The sequence below is a fragment of the Lasiosphaeria miniovina genome (assembly GCF_030549165.1).
Source record: "Lasiosphaeria miniovina strain SMH2392-1A chromosome Unknown B0T26scaffold_6, whole genome shotgun sequence".
Classification (NCBI taxonomy): domain Eukaryota; kingdom Fungi; phylum Ascomycota; class Sordariomycetes; order Sordariales; family Lasiosphaeriaceae; genus Lasiosphaeria; species Lasiosphaeria miniovina.
The window spans coordinates 1,652,991-1,670,618 of NW_026848225.1; the positions used below are offsets into that span (position 1 = coordinate 1,652,991).

The 17,628-nt window shown below is 52.1% G+C and overlaps 4 protein-coding genes across 4 annotated transcripts; 3 read left to right on the top strand and 1 right to left on the bottom strand.

Moving 5' to 3' along the window:
* Positions 1–1,534: 1,534 nt before the first annotated feature.
* On the top strand, positions 1,535–5,553 carry B0T26DRAFT_742901 (uncharacterized protein; the record flags this gene model as incomplete). Its single annotated transcript, XM_060444183.1, has 3 exons — positions 1,535–1,710; positions 1,769–4,014; positions 4,070–5,553. 3 exons carry the CDS (start codon positions 1,535–1,537, stop codon positions 5,551–5,553), a joined length of 3,906 nt encoding a protein of 1,301 aa, XP_060292772.1.
* A 572-nt stretch (positions 5,554–6,125) lies between these two features.
* Positions 6,126–8,879, bottom strand: B0T26DRAFT_721656 (chaperonin Cpn60/TCP-1 family). The gene is made up of 5 exons (XM_060442559.1): positions 8,555–8,879; positions 8,469–8,486; positions 8,329–8,377; positions 7,142–8,258; positions 6,126–7,063 (listed from the first exon to the last, which is right to left on the bottom strand). The coding sequence occupies exons 1-5, from the start codon at positions 8,562–8,564 to the stop codon at positions 6,605–6,607; spliced, it is 1,653 nt and encodes a 550-aa protein (XP_060292773.1). The 5' UTR covers positions 8,565–8,879; the 3' UTR covers positions 6,126–6,604.
* A 483-nt stretch (positions 8,880–9,362) lies between these two features.
* On the top strand, positions 9,363–11,932 carry B0T26DRAFT_742903 (P-loop containing nucleoside triphosphate hydrolase protein; the record flags this gene model as incomplete). Its single annotated transcript, XM_060444184.1, has 4 exons — positions 9,363–9,654; positions 9,688–9,728; positions 9,864–10,491; positions 10,545–11,932. 4 exons carry the CDS (start codon positions 9,363–9,365, stop codon positions 11,930–11,932), a joined length of 2,349 nt encoding a protein of 782 aa, XP_060292774.1.
* Positions 11,933–13,303: 1,371 nt separating this feature from the next.
* B0T26DRAFT_814141 (heat shock protein 70 family) lies at positions 13,304–16,290 on the top strand. Its single transcript, XM_060447349.1, has 7 exons — positions 13,304–13,686; positions 13,755–13,774; positions 13,943–13,995; positions 14,072–14,271; positions 14,359–14,436; positions 14,511–15,801; positions 15,853–16,290. Exons 1-7 carry the CDS (start codon positions 13,555–13,557, stop codon positions 16,068–16,070), a joined length of 1,992 nt encoding a protein of 663 aa, XP_060292775.1. The 5' UTR covers positions 13,304–13,554; the 3' UTR covers positions 16,071–16,290.
* Positions 16,291–17,628: the final 1,338 nt, after the last annotated feature.

Below are 17,628 nucleotides of genomic sequence, written 5' to 3' on the forward strand. Positions count from 1 at the left end.
GCTTGGCATGCGCAAGCCCTGGACCCTCCCTCCTGGGCGCCCTTACTTGCCGTCCATCCACCTGGTTGGAGCATCCACCTATTGGTGTGGATTCTAGCCGTATTTCCATCTGTCCTCAAACGGTAATCTGTACCTAACTCACTAAAGCGATCCCGAGGCTGTTGGTCTGACCAACCGACAGTCTACCTTAGTTAACTTCTATTGAAGAAACCTGGATCGTCACGGGTTTCACACATAATACTGTTTGGCAAGGAATTGGTATGCTAGTACAGAGTATTATAACATTGTTTCGAGTATGTATTATATTGAACCCCCGAAATACAGGGGACGGATATTCAAACCAATCGCTGAACAATTGTTGGTGCGGCTCTCCGTACTTGAAAAAGAGACATGATTAGGTTGATGAACGCAGCCAGGAAATCCTTTTCCCAGGTATTTCTAAGAGGGGATAAAGACCGACCTTTAGGAGGTAAGACTAAGAAATTCTATTAGAGGCTTCAAGAGTGACCGCCGCCCCTTGATAAATAAAAACTTTGAAAGCGAGCCGCAAGGTCATAAGGCCTCTTGCATCTTGAAGAGTCTCATTGATAAACATCCAGTAACTGGTCTATCTACCAAGGTACCTTGGTTCTAGACCGAAGCGAGAGGAAATTCACTGAATATGATCCTTTGTGATTCATCTCCCTGACCGTAGTTGTGCCTCACTCCAAGTTTTCTATATTTTATGAGCCGTCATACAAAAATTTATGACCGTCTCATTTCAGCTGATACCATTGTCGGTGAAAGACGGGGGACGCGCAAGATGGTGTATGATGTAAGTTATGTACAGTACTGTACGGTATTCTTTCAAAGCACCAACGGCCGTTGCTGACTCATCCGGGACTCCCATCATTTTCGTCAAGTCGTAGCAGCAGCCAGCGTGAGGCAGACGGGCCGGGGCTGGAAACAAGCCTCCACAGGCGCAGCGCAACAACGCAGGTAGATCGACGACGAGTCCCGATCCATCCTTCCCCCAGATTTTCCACCCTGGAGCGACAACCCCTGGCAACAACTACCAACCGCGCTTGAATCCGCACGTACTGTACGTCCGTTCGCCCACAGAGCCTCAAGGCCGTCGAGTGCTCAAGCTTACGTGTAGAATGCCCCCGGTGCAGTTCGTGTCTTGAACATCAAATCAATCGCACCGCATTCGTTATTATTGCGCCACTCGCTAGCGCTCTCGTCGTGTACTGTACTGTACATACATACAACTTTGGTTCACTTCTCATACCTACATACTGCCTCGTCCAGCCAGCTTCGAATTGCCTGGTCGAGCCAACCAAGTCTGCATCTCGAACCAAATCTCTGCAGTAGTCCCGATAATTCCTGCCTTCCTGCCTTTCTGCCTTCCTGCCAACCTCACCACACCTGATAGGAATCCTCCGCCGGGATATTGATCCATGTCATGACTCCAGATACCCCTCGGCCACCCGATGGCCGTGGTATTGCTGGGAGCAATGGTCACGGCCAATACCAAGGCCACAGCAAAGGCGGCATGGGCGAGCTGGATATTTTGGCAGCCGGGCTTTGGGAGGAGGCGCGCTTTGCAAGACTACCCTGTGACGCACCCAGCGAGCTGAGAGACTTGGTCGAGGACATCGAGAACCCGAAGCGGGTATACTCGATACACAGGGCCACGCGCCGACATAATTTCCAGCTGCTCGTGCAGAAGTGAGTTGTGCCCCGTCGTCCGTCTTGGAGGCACCGCTAACATGTCTCACCCCCAAAGGTTCATCGTGCAGATTCGCGATGGCTGTGGCGCCCAGAACTGCTCGACACCAACCTGCTTCACATACCGGAAACGGCTCGCAGGTCGCGGCCCGACCCGGAGGTACAATACCACAAGCGCAAGAGCTCTGGCAATATACCAAGCAAGTCAGGACAACCCTGAGAATGGATTGTGTCCTAGCTTGAGACCCGTCAAAGCCCCCCCTGCTGCCCTAAACCAACTTGTTTTCGTGCCGAATCCTAAGCCGTCCCTGCGTGAAGACCAGATTTCGAGCGCCTCGGTCAAGGGAAAGGCCATTGCTGGAGTCGCCGTGTCTCCAAAGAGTCCTGTGATTGGAACACAATCAGGTCTTGCTCGGACGCGCAGCGGGAGCGGAAGTGGTAGCGGCAGTGCGACTAGCTCAAGAGCCCCCAAAGAGCCCCAAACAAGCCCTCTCAAAACAGGCAACGTCCCAAAGCAGCCCACTCGTCCGTCCTTCTCTGTGTCCGAAGAACCTGTTAGCAAAGACTACCGCTCCTTTGCTGCAAATGTGTTTGGGTCTGTGGCTTTCAAGATGTTGGAGTGGCTTACCCCGGCTGCGATAGAAGACATGTTTCGGAAGACCCAAGACCTCCAGTCCGGGCTCAAAGGCGGCCAGTCTCAGGCATCAAATCCATATTCTATCCCGGAAAACGAGCCCTTCTCTTTACCACCCCAATCTCTAACCCATTCATCCGAGCAGGGGCACGCTAGGAAAGAAGTCCGCGAGAAGGTGAACAAAACGGAAAAGGGCCCTAACGGTGACCATCTAAACCATGATTCGCTGCCTTCCCCTAGATCCGGAGTACAGCGTCACAACTCAAATACAAAGGTCTTAACGCCGTCCGGCTCGAAACCAAAACACCAGCTCTCCATTGACCCATTTGCCACGGAAACCTTGGGCGACGACCCCTATTCGGGCTTGTTGAAGTCTCCTCGCGCTAATGGCGGCCCAACGGATAAGAGTGCGCGGGGTCTTAAGTCGACTAGTTCGAAGCTATCCCTCCCGATATCTCAGCTGTCGTCAGCCGGCTTCTTTGACGATGTCTCATTAGAGAAGATGCCGCCCCCGAAACCTGTCGATCTGAAGCCCAAAGCCAACCGAACCCAAATGGACGGAACGGGGGGCAGCGAGTCTAGCAGTCCGGGTGAGTTTGTTTTTGTCTCCAGGTCGGGCAGCAGCAATTCTTTCCAAGCTGTTGACCCGGAGACGGAGCCAGAGGACGAAAGTGAGCTACCTCAGGCTCTATCGAAGCTCAATGTTGAGGTCGTGGACTTCATTTGCGATGTCATTCAGGAGGATGGAGCGGCCGAGAAGCACATGCTTGAGCCACCATCCATCAAGAGATTCCACACCGGAGATACGCGCCAGGGAAAGCCTCTAAAACGAAAGTCACGACCTTTGGACATAAACCGCTCCGACCTAAAGTTAGAGTGGAAGCTGTTCCTGGAGCAGACCCTTTTTTATGTCCTCAGCAACCCGGAACTCCTAATTCGGTCGTTTACCAAGAAAGGTCAATTGTACGACTCTCACACTCTTTGGTACTGCATGTTGAGGATGACGCGTGTTGCGCCAAAGCTCGTGTTTGATAGCCTCTGGATGGCTGCTGCCAGCCTCTTCGCCCCCCCAAAATCGCTTCAATCACTCCGTTCCCCAACAGCCAAGCTCTTCCCAAAGGACGAAGAATCGCTCTCCAACACAGAAGCAGGTCGTCTGATGTCCATCTGCCTGCATGCCCTGATAGCTGCAGCCCCGGTAGTCGCGAGCAAGAAAAAGCTGGATGACGTGTCCCGAACCAGGGCCCAGGGCATGATCCTTGGCAGAAGCGAATTCACATCACAAAGATTAGCTGATCCTTTGCTTGATATCTGCCTTCAGTACGAGGATGCCTTTTCTGACGACCTCGCGCTCCGGCTGGCTAAGCGCTTATTCGCCGCCATCAGTACGCGTCGTTATTACGATGCGATGGGTGAATCAAGTTATGAGGGCGACGGCAACGAAGAACCTGACGTCCTTGCTCCGTTATTCTCACAGTTGGATTTTCGCAATAGGGATGCTATCTACATCTGCAACTTCACTCTTAGCGAAAACTCTCTCCACGAAGCCCGCGTCCCGATACTGCTACTCGACTGGGCAAGGATGGTTATGATGAGCGACTGGGATGGCAATCCCGAAGTTCCAGGCGATGGGCCATTCGGTGGCGCTCTAGCTCTTGTCGAGACTATGCGTATGTTACCTCTTCTCCTCACAAGATAGTCAGTTAGCTAACGTTACTATTTTAGATAACAAACGACACGAACTACAGCTTGAGGACACCCAATTCCTATCCGAATTCTTCGGCGATAGGCTGGATGTGATGCAAATGCCGACATTGTGGCTCTCTCACACTCGGACCCAGCAGGAAATGCATCTCCTGGATTTTCCCTACTTGTTCAACCCGACAACGCTGGTCACTTACTTCCGTTCCATCAACTTTTCAAGAATGGCGCGCTCGTTCGAGGAGGCTACGTCTCTACAGGACAAGATAGAGGTCGTGATCTCTCGACTAAGTATAAACAGACACGATCAGAACGTTCTCAACGACCGCCTGAAGACGGCGGAATCGAAGTACCTGATGCTTGAAATCAGCAGAGACAACATTGTTCGTGACACATTCAACCAGCTGTGGCGAAGAGAAGAAAGAGAACTGTTGAAGCCAATCAAGGTTCGCCTCGGCAAAGAATCGTTCGAGGAAGGGATTGACTCTGGCGGAATCCAACAGGAGTTTTTCCGGGTGGCCATTGCAGAGATCATGAAACCTGGGCATTGTATTTTCACCGTCGACGACAGAACCCGCATGGCCTGGTTCGTACCGGGGTCGATGGAACCCTTGTGGAAGTTTGAGCTGGTTGGCCTGCTTGTTTCCCTCGCCGTCTACAACGGTCTGACGCTCCCAGTGACCTTCCCGAAGGCACTTTATCGTAAAATTCTTGGGGAGCCCGTTACAGATCTCATTCATATCGCCGATGGCTGGCCTCAACTGGCCAGTTCGCTCACCGAATTGTTGGATCATAACGAGAAGGCCGGCCTTGTTGAGGATATCTTTTGTGTCACATACGAGTTCTCGGCAGAGGTATTCGGCTCACACGTCTCCAGAGAGATGAAATCGCCTTCCACAGAAGAAGAGTGGCCGCAATTTCCCAAAACAGTCGCAGGGGCCTCTTCCGGTCCTGATCCAACTCTCGGCAACCCGGGGCCAGACGACGCGCCCATGGTTACTAGTGCCAACCGCATTGCGTACGTCCACGACTACATTCGCTACCTTACGGATGTGTCTGTAAGGCCGCAGTTCGAAGCCTTCTCCCGCGGCTTTCGCATGTGCTTCCACCCGAAGAGCTTGACCTTGCTTTCTTCCAACATCCTGCAGTCTCTTGTCGAGGGCGTACAGGACATAGACATTGCTAAGCTGAGGAAAACTGCTCGCTATGTGGGATATGACCCAACAGATCGCGTTGTGAAAGACTTTTGGAGCATAGTTAAGCGCTATGACGATAATATGAAGCGCAAGCTTCTCGAATTCGTCACGGCCAGCGACCGCGTTCCTTCAGGTGGAATCGACAAACTTCAGTTTATCATACAGAGGAATGGCGATGGCGAAAACAATCACCTCCCTACGTCCTACACATGCTACGGGATCTTGTTGCTTCCTTCGTACAAGGATAAGGAGGTTCTTCGACAGCGGCTGGCCACGGCACTGGAAAATTCCCAAGGCTTTGGAAATCCTTGAGAGTGCCAACCACTCAGGTAGGCCGGCGACAAGCTGGCCCTCATGTGATGACTTTGCTTTTCTGGGCTTGTTTTCAACTTTTTTCCCCCCAAGTATCATTAGGCATCCTGGGGCCGGATGAGCAAGCGTCTGCGTATTGTCCTTTTTTTTATTCAAACCCCTTTCTGCATGGAACGGGCGAAGCGAAAACACCATAATGTAATTTAGTAGACAGCTAAAAGTTGGCAAGAAATTAGTACTCATTCACACAGGAAAAGTTATTGCTCCTCCCCCTTATTTACGAGGCAAACTCTCGAGTAAACATCAGTCTTCTCTTTTTTTATTTTATGTTTTTAAGGGGAGGGGGGTTTGGGTGGTGTTCTTTTCTTCTTGTCATGGCTACAATATCTATATTTACTGTTTTTATCTTAGTTACTACAGGAATTATCGATCAATCAGGGTTATGCGGCTCAATCAGGGTTACGCGGCTTAATTAAGCTTATGCGAATGCAGGGCTGTGATTGGTCTAACAGGCAAAAGAGTGATGGAATCAGGCCAGCGCACGGACCACACCCGCCCAACACGTGGCGCAACACGTGACCGGGAGGCACCCTGATTGAGTGCCTTCGTGTCCCCGTAGTTCGTGATCCTTTCGAGAGACACAGAAGAATACGATGAACACCACCACCACACCCTTTCGTAGCGGTTACTATAGTAACTAGCACGGATGACCTTGCCATTCCAACAATTACCCCTTGTTTGTCTTTAACCCACGGATATATTCAGGTAGAAAAGAGCCTAGCTTAGGTTTGGAGTTTAGCTATTTAAGCAATATTTCTCACTGTAGATCGTGGAGCAGTGTGTTCTTTACAACTTGACTTTTGGTTCTAAAAAAAAAGGCATCTCTAGACAAGATGACGTGAACTCGCTATTAGACAACCCTCCGCCTGGTTCCGTTCATGCAAGTAAATACAAGATCCCCAGGCGTTGTCAACGCCCGCCTTTTATTGTTTTATTTATCGAGGGTCATATCTATTGCTGCTTGCTGCCTTCCACGTTTCGGCCTTTTTTTTTAAAAGTCGTCGTCGCCCGAACCAGCTATAATAACATTGTTCACCTTGAGCACCATCCTGCACAGCTGCGTGGCTAGCATGAGCTGCTGCTTCTTGCCAATGAGCGGGTCAATGACAAAAGCCTGCTTCATGTCGTTGGAGCCAGCGCCCATGCAGTCGACTCCGAGGCGGCCGCGGCCGGCCGGGTCTTTGACCTGCTGGCTCTTGACCTCGGCCAGGGTGGCAATGGGGTTGAGACCGCTGTTTTGGGCCAGAGCCATCGGCACGGCGTCGAGCGCCTCGGCGAAGGCGCGCATGGCATATTGCTCGAGCCCGGGCGTCTTGACGGCCGCATCCTCGACTGCCAGGCTGCAAGCAATCTCGGCCGCGCCGCCGCCGTACACGACGCGATTGTCGCGCACGAGGTTGCGCACGACGCACAGAGCGTCGTGGAGAGAGCGCTTTGCCTCGTCGATGATCTGGAGAGAGAGATGAAGTTAGCAGGCGGCATCTCCCTAGAGATCAATATGGAGACCATAATTTATGGCAGCACTTACCATCTTGTTGCTGCCCCTGACAAACACTGTCACGGCTCTTGTGTTGGCGCACTCCTCAATCACCAGCATCTTCTCTCTTGTTGTACCAAACGTCATCTCGCGGACAATACCAGCCGTGCCGAGCTTCCCGGCCTTAAGGTCCTCGAACCGAGGCACGATGCGACCGTTTGTCGCAATGGCGATCAGCTCGATCTCGGGACCGCCCACCCATCTTACCGCAGGAAGCTTATTCTGCAGAAGCAAGTGGTTGGCCTCATCATCGAAACCCCACTGGCAGATAGCTAGGTTCGCGCCAGTATCCTTTATTTGCTGAATCATCTCCACGAACTTCTCGTGTTCGTAGGTCTGCAGCTTCTTGAACTCGTCAACGCTAGTGATGTCTAGCCTGTGCTTCGTCTTGGGCTTTGGCGGCTCAAACGCGCACGTCAAGATGGCGATCTTGGCGTCCCGGACCTCAGACGGCATTTGCGGGTGCGAAAAGTCCTTGTCGATGATGACTCCCTTCACGAGCAGCGTGTCCTCGAGTGCGCCACCGACTTTGCCGTCCACCTTGATCAGCTCAAAGTCGACGTCCTTGCGCTCTAGATCTGCTACCGAGAGCACCGCGTCCACGGCAATCTTGGCAAACTGGTCGTGCGCCTTGGAGACAATCTTGCTACCCAAGCTTGTCCTCGCCACCTTGAGCAGGTTTGTCGTCTCCTCTTTGCTGAACTCGATAACGTCTGAAATCTTGTCAAGCTCCGCCACCGCAATGTCGCAAGCCTGGTCGTAGCCGTCAGCGATGCGGATGGGGTGGATGCCTTTGTCGATGAGCTCCGCCGCTTGCTCGAGCAGGGCGCCGGCTAGGACAACTACACCCGTGGTGCCATCACCAATCTCGTCGTCTTGCGACTTGGAGAGCTCCACCAGTAGCTTGGCCACGTGGTTGGTAATCTCCATCTGTTGCAGGATTGTCGCCCCATCGTTCGTTACTGTGATATCGCCATCTGGGGAGATGAGGATCTTGTCGAGGCCGCGGGGGCCTAATGAGGTCTTGACAATGTTTGCGACGGTCCGGGCGGCAAGAATGTGAGACTTGACGGCTTCGTTACCATACTGGCGCTTCTTCTTTCCCTGGCTAGAGAGAGAAGCAGAGAGGGTCAGCAACAGAGTACAAGCCTCGACGGAGTAGAAGCAAGCAAACTGACTCTCTGACAACGATGAAGGGCCGCCCCTGCTCATCCTTCATCACCGCCGCTGTAGACCACATTTGTTAGCATTGCGTCAGCAAGGAGCACAGGAGCACCAAAGTAGGCGAGCGACCAAGCAAACGAGCATCACCGCGTACCATTTGACAAATCCAAATCTAAACGACGCTTCGGTTAGTTTTCTCTTGCATGTTTTCGCTCTGCCAACAGCCGGAGGTTAACGTACTCATGGCCATTTTGGGTCGTGTTCTTGTATCTTGGGAGTTGCGCGGAGTTTTGATGGGCGATAATGCAACTTCGGAGGAGATTTTGAGGGGTGGTGTTTGTCGAGATGAACAGGGCGCCGGGAAGAGCTCTGATGTCCACCGCTAGGCATCTTCGATCGCCAAAAGCTCAAATTCTAATCTCAAAAAATTCAGCCACTACGCAACGCAATCCCCCGCCCCTGCTGTGGCGTCTGGCAGAATCTTGGGTCAAGTCCCAGCCAAAATTTCCGGAGCGCACCAGCCTCAGGAGCCCCGCGATTTGACGCTCACCGCTTTTGCTCTGGGCCCAAACCATGATAGCGGGGCTCTGGCAATGGCCCAAACCTCAACCCCGCCACGATCAGGCCCGAGCTGCAATGAACTTGGCTACGATTTCAACCTCAAGAAACACGTCGATTTAAACCTCGAAATTGTCCTGCAAATTCGTTGGCCAAGAATTTACACTTTGAGGGGTAGCGCGGGACCACTAGAGTTATTATCTTCTTTACTTTTGCCGTTAGAGAAGGCATACTCAAATCTACATGATTTGACCACATCCCCGGTTCTATGAATACTTGGTCACCCATTCCCGCTTCTCACCTTTCTCCCTGTCACACACACTCGGACTTTCACTTCTCCAAACTCAGTTCCCGCCTTGTCTCGGGCCACTCTTGGTTATACACCACACAACAACACAACAGCCTGAACATCTCTCTGCTCCATCAAGTCGAAGTCAATACAACCGCTTCATCTGCACACACTTTCCGGGCTCGGACACGCTCTGCGAAAATGTCTCGCCATCAGGAGGTTCGCAACCTCGACTACAAAGACGTCCTGGATGACTACGATGGCTACTGCGAGGAAGAAGACGAGCTTAGCCCCGAGGACCGGGCCCTTATGACACAGGGCACAATCACTGTCCAAACTGCTCTTGGTGTCGAGGCTGCCAAAGTCAGCGTTGCTCAGATCGAGGAGTCTCTTTGGCACTACTACTATGACACAGATAAGGTTGTCGAATACCTTATCAAGAAGTTCATCAACCCGCCCCAGAAGACGGCGAAACCCGCTCCCAATCCTTCGAGTAAGTATACCTTTCTTAAGCCCATTCATATAGCAAGTGCAGCTCCCAGAGTACATACTGCGGGGTCGTCTCAGGTCGACGAGTGACGTGGCACGATGGACGTTTATTCTGTCCATTTGGAGTTACCCTGGTCGCAAACATCGTTGACAGTAGGTCAAGCGGAAGAACTTTCACTGCAATGCCATCTATCTACTGCTGGCGGCCCAAAGCAACCTCGGCAGGACTTCTCGCACCTCTTCAAGGATCTTCCGTGGGGCAACATACCGAAGGACCGGGAAACCGTCTTCATCCCGCCGCTGCTGCCTCGCATCGGGCTGCTCGGTGGATCAGGTTCCCCTCCAAAGATGTCCAAGCTCCAGCAGCTCGCAGCCGCGAGGAAGAAGAAGGCAGAGGAAAGAGCTGCCCAGCAGAAGCTAGAGCAGACACGAACCAAGATGACACAGCTCTCCGTCGAGGAACAAGATCGGCAAAAAGAAAACGCTCCCTCAGATGGACCGTTTGGCAAACGTCTCAAAACATCAGAGTCGACTGCTGAAGGTCGTAAGCCTTTGACCACCGCTGAACCTGGACGATCCGAGCCCTTGAGCCAATCTACTCCGATGGCCCTCGAGAACAGCCAGCATGCGAAAGCAGCCACAGCGGACTCACCAAAACCAACGCCGGAGAAGGCACAGCCATCTGCTTTTGCCCAGGTTCTCTTCGGGCCTCCTCTAGCATCGCCGAAACAGAAATTGCAGGATGTCTTCCCCTTGACCTACACCGATTTGTCACCTTCTGTCCTCGAGGCCTTTTCCAAACCCAGTCCGGATGACGTTGTTTATGCAGCGCAGGCGAAAGGTTCGCTCATGGGAAAGGGTCAGTGCTAATGTAAATACTAATAGTTGATATAGCTGGGAAGAAGACGGCCGCCACCCAAACCAAGAAAAAGGGTGCTTCCTCCCTGGATGCTGTGGCCAGCGATGTTAAGGGGTTGAAGATTGAGGACGCCCCCCTCCCCAAAAGCCGGAATCTTGACGTGCTCTCCGAATTCGAAAGGAGCAAAAGCAAGAAAGCTGCCAGCTTTGTGGTTGTCGGTCACGTGGACGCTGGGAAAAGTACCATGATGGGCCGGCTTCTCCTCGATCTCAATGTCGTCGATCAGCGCACAGTTGATAAACTCCGCCAAGAAGCAACGAAGATTGGGAAATCTTCCTTCGCCCTCGCTTGGATATTGGACCAAAGGACGGAAGAGCGTGCCCGGGGTGTCACAATCGACATTGCCACCAACCGATTCGAAACCGACAAGACGGTTTTTACAATCCTAGACGCACCGGGTCACAGGGACTTTATTCCCAATATGATTGCTGGGGCAAGCCAAGCCGATTTCGCGATACTTGTCATAGATGCAAGCACTGGCGCTTTCGAATCCGGTCTCAAGGGCCAAACACGAGAACATTCGCTGCTTATTCGGAGCATGGGTGTCTCGAGGGTCATTGTGGCAATCAACAAACTCGACACTGTCGGCTGGTCGCAGGAGAGGTTTGACGAGATCAAGAATCAGGTCTCTGGCTTTTTATCAGCAACCGGGTTCCAACAAAAGAACATCACCTTCGTCCCCGTGTCTGGTCTGCATGGCGATAATCTAGTGCGGAAGTCGTCAGATCCGGCGGCGTCTTGGTACACGGGCCCGCCACTTGTGGAAGAACTCGAAAACTCGGAGCCGAGCGCAAGAGCATTGGCCAAGCCACTACGGATGACCATTTCAGAGGTTTTCCGTACCCCACAGAGCCCGATCTCAATATCTGGCCGAATCGACGCCGGGTCTCTTCAGGCGGGCGATCCGCTTCTAATTCAACCAAGCGGAGAGAAGGCATACGTCAAGTCGCTCCAGGTTGATGAGGAACCGGTGGAATGGGCAGTGGCCGGCCAGAACGCGGTACTCCACCTGACCAACATCGATCAGGTTCACGTACGAGTGGGGGATATCATCTGCGACCCGGCGAAGCCAATCGAATGCCTGGACACGTTCACTCTCAAAGCGCTGGCTTTCGACTTTTTGATGCCAATGCAGGTGGATGTACATCGGGGTAGGCTGCATGCCGCGGGAAGGATAGAGTCCATCACGGCGCTTTTGGACAAGGTAACGGGTGCGGTGGTAAAAAAGAAGCCAAAAATCGCAAAGCCGGCAACTGTAGCGAGGGTCGTGGTGAAACTGAACTCGACGGTGCCGCTAGAAGCTGGGCAGAGGGTCGTCTTGAGAAGTGGTGGAGAAACTGTGGCAGCTGGGTTGTTAGAATAGAGCTAGAACAAAAGATTGAGGCTCAGTCACAGCAGCACACGTCGTTTACGAGAGAACCCATGCCGTGTATCGTGTGTATTACGCCACTACCATACTGTATGGATCAGTATCAAGGCTATATCCCTTCTGTGAGCCCAACTTCCCCCGGGGCATTGACCACCTGTTTCTCTTGCACGGACAACTGGAACCTTCTACGAACTTCGACATAATTAATAGTCAAGTGCCTCTTATGTCTGCAGCCGTGGTCCATTACGCTACAACGAGTAAGGTAGATGGCGAAATTCAAAACCCGGGAAAGTCTACGGAGGGCTGGGGCCGAATATGGATGGATTGGTTGCCCTGTGATTTACCCCTGAAACCCCTGAGCTTCTTATCTGAAGAGCGGTGGGAGGAAGAGGACACGCTTTCAGCAGCAAAGGCAGCCGTTTACGACTCGGGCGTACTGCACTACTGTATTTGCCAGCCCAGACATTGCGGTCCCACACGCGTAAGAGCTTATAGTGATCTGTTAATAATGCCTTAGGAAGGCAGTAATGAGTAGGTATCGCTGACTAAAGTCGATAATGATATCTGTCTTCTGTGAGAGCCAGTTGTGGTATATCCGTACCTCTGTTGACTGTGTGTGCGTGAATGGAAATGGCCCAATGCTTGTTTGCCAGGCGCACCCACGCCCCCGGGGCTGTGCGGGGGTAGCAGCCCTGCCGCCTTGTCCTTGCGGGGGAGGACAGCCGCAACAAGACGAGCCGCAAGCCCACACTAACAAAAAGGCCACTCTGTCAGGAACAAGGGGTGTTTCGATTTGCTTTCCAGGACCAAAGACACGATACCAAAAACAAAGGATTGACCCAGCGGGCGCGTGTTAATAAATCGTCCCTGCAGCACCGAAAGTGAAAGAAATTGTGAGGTGCATACCGATGCAAGAGAGTTTACCTAGGAGCTCGTCTCAAAAAAAAAAAAAAAAAAAACAAGCAAGGACAGCTCGTAATCTGCAGAGTGTGCGCCCCGAGTCAGCGAGAAGTGGTTGTTTTATTCTGTTTGTCGTTTTCATCTCATTCTCTGTGAGGGGGAGATTCCATTGCTATCGGTGACGCTGATCGCCCCAAGCGGATGGGGCAAAGAAAGTAACAGAAGGCAACTGAAAGGTACACAGAACCCAAGGAGACGCAGTGCTGGGTGGGATTTTGGCCCAAGGCTGCGTGTAGCTGGTACCTTCGTTCCCAAATCCAACCCCTGAAAGCCGGGGACGGCAGGCAAGCAGCTAATCGCCCCGCGCGCCGCTGCGGGTGCTTGCTTGTACAGTGCCAAATAGAAAATTGAGAGGTGGCTTGTCAGCAAAGCGACAGCATTAAGGACAGATTTCCGGATCTCCATTTAATTTTCCGTTGCAAAGGTTCAAAAGGCCAACGCCTCTTCTTTCCCACCCTTTTCTTTACAACCCACGACTTCTTTCTCCCACCCACGCCGTCTCCTTAACCCCCTCTTCTAACCTTGACGCTCTCTTGAGGAGACAATAGGTTGGCGTGCATTGTTGTCGCTGGACAACATCTTCCTTTCTTCCGCTTCGCTTCATTGCGCTTTCGAAAAGTAGCGGGTTCGCTTTTCTCCCACCCAGGGCTCTCGTCATGGAGCCTCGATCGCGGAGCTGGGCCCTCGGCCTCAGCATCATTGGCCTCTTTGGCCTGCTATTTTCTATGGGCTTTGTCCAGCAGGTCAAGGGCGACGATGTCCAGGAGTACGGAACAGTTATTGGCATTGTAAGTCTTCAATCCTCACTCTGCTTGGTCTTTCTCAGTCCAAATCGTCTTAACACGTGTTCTTTTAGGATCTCGGCACCACATACTCGTAAGTTCGATTTTCGAACCCCCTGCACCCTCGCCAGAATTCGGTGTGCCTCAGCACTTGCGGGGGCAGATAATCAAATCGGCGGCGAAGGAACTGCCACCAATTGCGCTGGGGGGCTCTAGATACGCGGCTGGGTTTGAAAGCACAAAGAGACTAACGTATTTAAAGATGTGTTGGCGTAATGCAGAAAGGCAAAGTCGAAATTTTGGTCAACGATCAAGGTACGTGCTGCCGGCACCAGCCAACCTACCTATGTGCTCTTCCAATCGCCGGCCAAACGCAACTAACATGCCCCAGGAAACCGTATCACCCCCTCATATGTGGCTTTCACCGACGATGAGCGGTTGGTTGGAGATGCGGCCAAGAACCAGGCCCCGGCAAACCCATTTAACACCATTTTCGACATCAAGCGTCTGATCGGCCGCAAGTTCTCGGAGAAGGATATTCAGAGTGATATCAAGCATTTCCCTTTCCGTGTCACTTCAAAGGACGATAAGGTACGTAGTGGCAAACCGCACCCCATGCAAGCCGGGGAGCCTTCCAAGGTTGTAATGTTATCGATGGCGAAGTCTAACTTTTCGCAGCCAGTTGTCACGGTCCAAGTTAACGGAGCCGACAAGACCTTCACCCCCGAGGAAATCTCGGCCATGGTCCTCGGAAAAGTACGTTCAATCACTACCCTGGACAATGTGATCCTAGCCGTTTCGCGTGGGACATAAGCTGACCCCCTGATTAGATGAAGGAGACTGCTGAGAGCTATCTCGGAAAGAAGGTCACCCACGCCGTCGTTACCGTCCCCGCCTACTTCAACGATAACCAGCGCCAGGCCACCAAGGATGCCGGCATGATTGCTGGTCTCAACGTCCTTCGTATTGTCAACGAGCCCACCGCCGCCGCTATTGCGTACGGCTTGGACAAGACCGATGGCGAGCGTCAGATCATTGTCTACGATCTCGGTGGTGGTACTTTCGATGTCTCTCTCCTGTCCATCGACCAGGGTGTCTTCGAGGTTCTCGCCACTGCCGGAGATACCCACCTTGGTGGTGAGGACTTCGACCAGCGTGTCATCAACCACTTTGCCAAGACGTTCAACAAGAAGCACGGTGTCGATGTCACAACCGACGCCAAGGCTATGGGCAAGCTAAAGCGTGAAGCCGAGAAGGCCAAGCGTTCTCTGTCAAGCATGATGTCTACCCGTGTTGAAATCGAGTCTTTCTTCAGTGGCAAGGACTTCAGCGAGACCTTGACGCGCGCCAAGTTCGAAGAGCTCAACAACGATCTCTTCAAGAAGACGCTCAAGCCCGTTGAGCAGGTTCTCAAGGATGCCAAGGTTGCCAAGTCCGAGATTGACGATATCGTTCTTGTCGGCGGTTCTACTCGTATCCCCAAGGTGCAGGCTCTTATCGAGGAGTTCTTTGGCGGCAAGAAGGCCAGCAAGGGTATCAACCCCGACGAGGCCGTTGCCTTTGGCGCTGCTGTTCAGGCCGGTGTGTTGAGCGGCGAGCAGGGCACTGAGGAAATCGTTCTCATGGATGTCAACCCGTTGACGCTCGGAATTGAGACCACTGGCGGTGTCATGACTAAGCTGATCACCCGTAACACCCCGATCCCGACTCGCAAGAGCCAGATCTTTTCCACGGCCGCCGATAACCAGCCGGTGGTCCTTATTCAGGTCTACGAGGGCGAGCGCTCGATGACCAAGGACAACAACCTTCTCGGCAAGTTTGAGCTTACTGGCATTCCGCCGGCCCCCCGGGGTGTGCCCCAGATTGAGGTCTCCTTCGAGCTCGATGCCAATGGCATTCTCAAGGTGTCGGCCCATGACAAGGGTACCGGCAAGGCCGAGTCTATCACTATTACCAACGACAAGGGCCGTCTCACTCAGGAGGAGATCGACCGCATGGTCGCCGAAGCCGAGAAGTATGCCGAAGAGGACAAGGCCACTCGTGAGCGCATTGAAGCTCGTAACGGCCTTGAGAACTACGCTTTCAGCCTGAAGAACCAGGCCAACGACGATGAGGGTCTTGGTAAGTTTCACGCCCTATATGAGTCAAGACCAGCTACTAACCCACTCATAGGCAAGAAGATCAGCGATGAGGACAAGGAGACCATCCTGGACGCCGTCAAGGAGGCCCAGGACTGGCTTGAGGAGAACGCTGCCACTGCCTCTACCGAGGACTTTGAAGAGCAGAAGGAGAAGCTGTCCAACGTGGCCTACCCCATCACAAGCAAGCTTTACTCACAAGGCGAGGCTGGTGCTGAGGATGACGATCCCGAGGGCCATGACGAACTTTAATAACATAGATTCCCCATTTGTTTTTGCTGGCATTCCAAAAGAAGTCATAGCTTCAGGATTTTTTTACGTTCGCCCATGATTTTACCGGTGTTTGGCAGGTGGTGTATTGGAGTCGGCATATATCACGAGTGGAGAGATCCGCATGTAACTGTATAAGTATATTACCAGCCATACAGATTTGCGACCGTTGATACACAATAAACTGCAACCGTACCTCGTTAATCATGAATCAAACTTTCTGTGATCCGGTTCCGTGTCTGAGAGTTTGTATCTAAGTGAAGTCAACGTCATCGTTCATGATAATAAACCCATGGCTATGGCTGGGTATAGTTTAGCATCCAACCGCTCACTCAACAATATCGTTGCAAAGTTACAGTGTGAGCTCCTTTTCCGGCCTCTGAACTTGTTTAATGTAAATTGTGGGAAATGTTAACAAATATTGGAAGCTACCCCGGATATCCCTATGTAGTTAGTTTAGCTTATGAGGTAACCTTTCTCATAACAATTCGTACTCTTTGAGATTGATTAGCTAATCTGTCACAAAGCAACGCGTGCAACCCCCCTCTCCACGGCGAGATGCACGGGTATGTAGGTAGTAGTTAAGTTCATGGACACACGGGCAGGATTTTGGGTTTGAGCTCGCTTTCAAGTCATCTCAAGGTTAGGTACCTACCTAACCTAGGGGTTGTCTTGCTTACAGCCCAGTGTGTGTACTAACTTCTACGCACCTTATCCACCCACTTACCCCCTGGCCAACGTAATCCTCCTTTTTATGTTCTCGGCGTGCTATCGGGTACTGCTTTTTTCTTTTAAACATTCTCAAAAACCTGGTTGGGTTCCCTTGCGGAAAGGAGGATACACCTAGGAAATAACTGAGTGTGTAAGCGGCATGTGTTTATTCTGCCTGGGCTAAACATACACTTCTTCATCGAGAGCTCCTGTATCGCCAAACGCGACTGTTGGAATGACAAGGTCATTCGTGCTAGTCACTATAGTAACCGCTGCGAAAGGGTGGGGTGGCTGTGTTGCTCGTATTCTTCTATGTCTACCAAAAGGATCACGAACTACGGGGACATGAAGGCGCTCTGTCAGGGTGTCCCGCGGTCACGTGCTGCACCACGTGTTGGGCGGGTGTGGCCCGTGCGCTGACCTGATTGATCGGTAATTCCTACAACAGCAACTATAATCTAGGTCAATGGATTTCAAGAAGCCTCGAGAATTATGACATAAATCATTAAACGTCTCGACGGATACCATTTGCACAACTGATTTGCAGAAGCGAACACAAATTTAATTTCATATTATCAAACTTTTAGAAGCCGGTTTAACTGGCGTGCACGCCATGGTGAATGGCCTAATTGATGTGGACGATAACCACTGGAGCCAAGGAGACAGAGGGACTGAAAGAGACGACAATTATTATCTGTTAGTAACGCTAATAGCAAAAACATGGCTGAAGCCTGAGCTTCCACGGTTCTACCCCCTCCTCAGATGAAAATTTCATAACCTTGTCAACAGAACCATAGCCCTACAAAGCCTCACAATGATGGTTAGACTT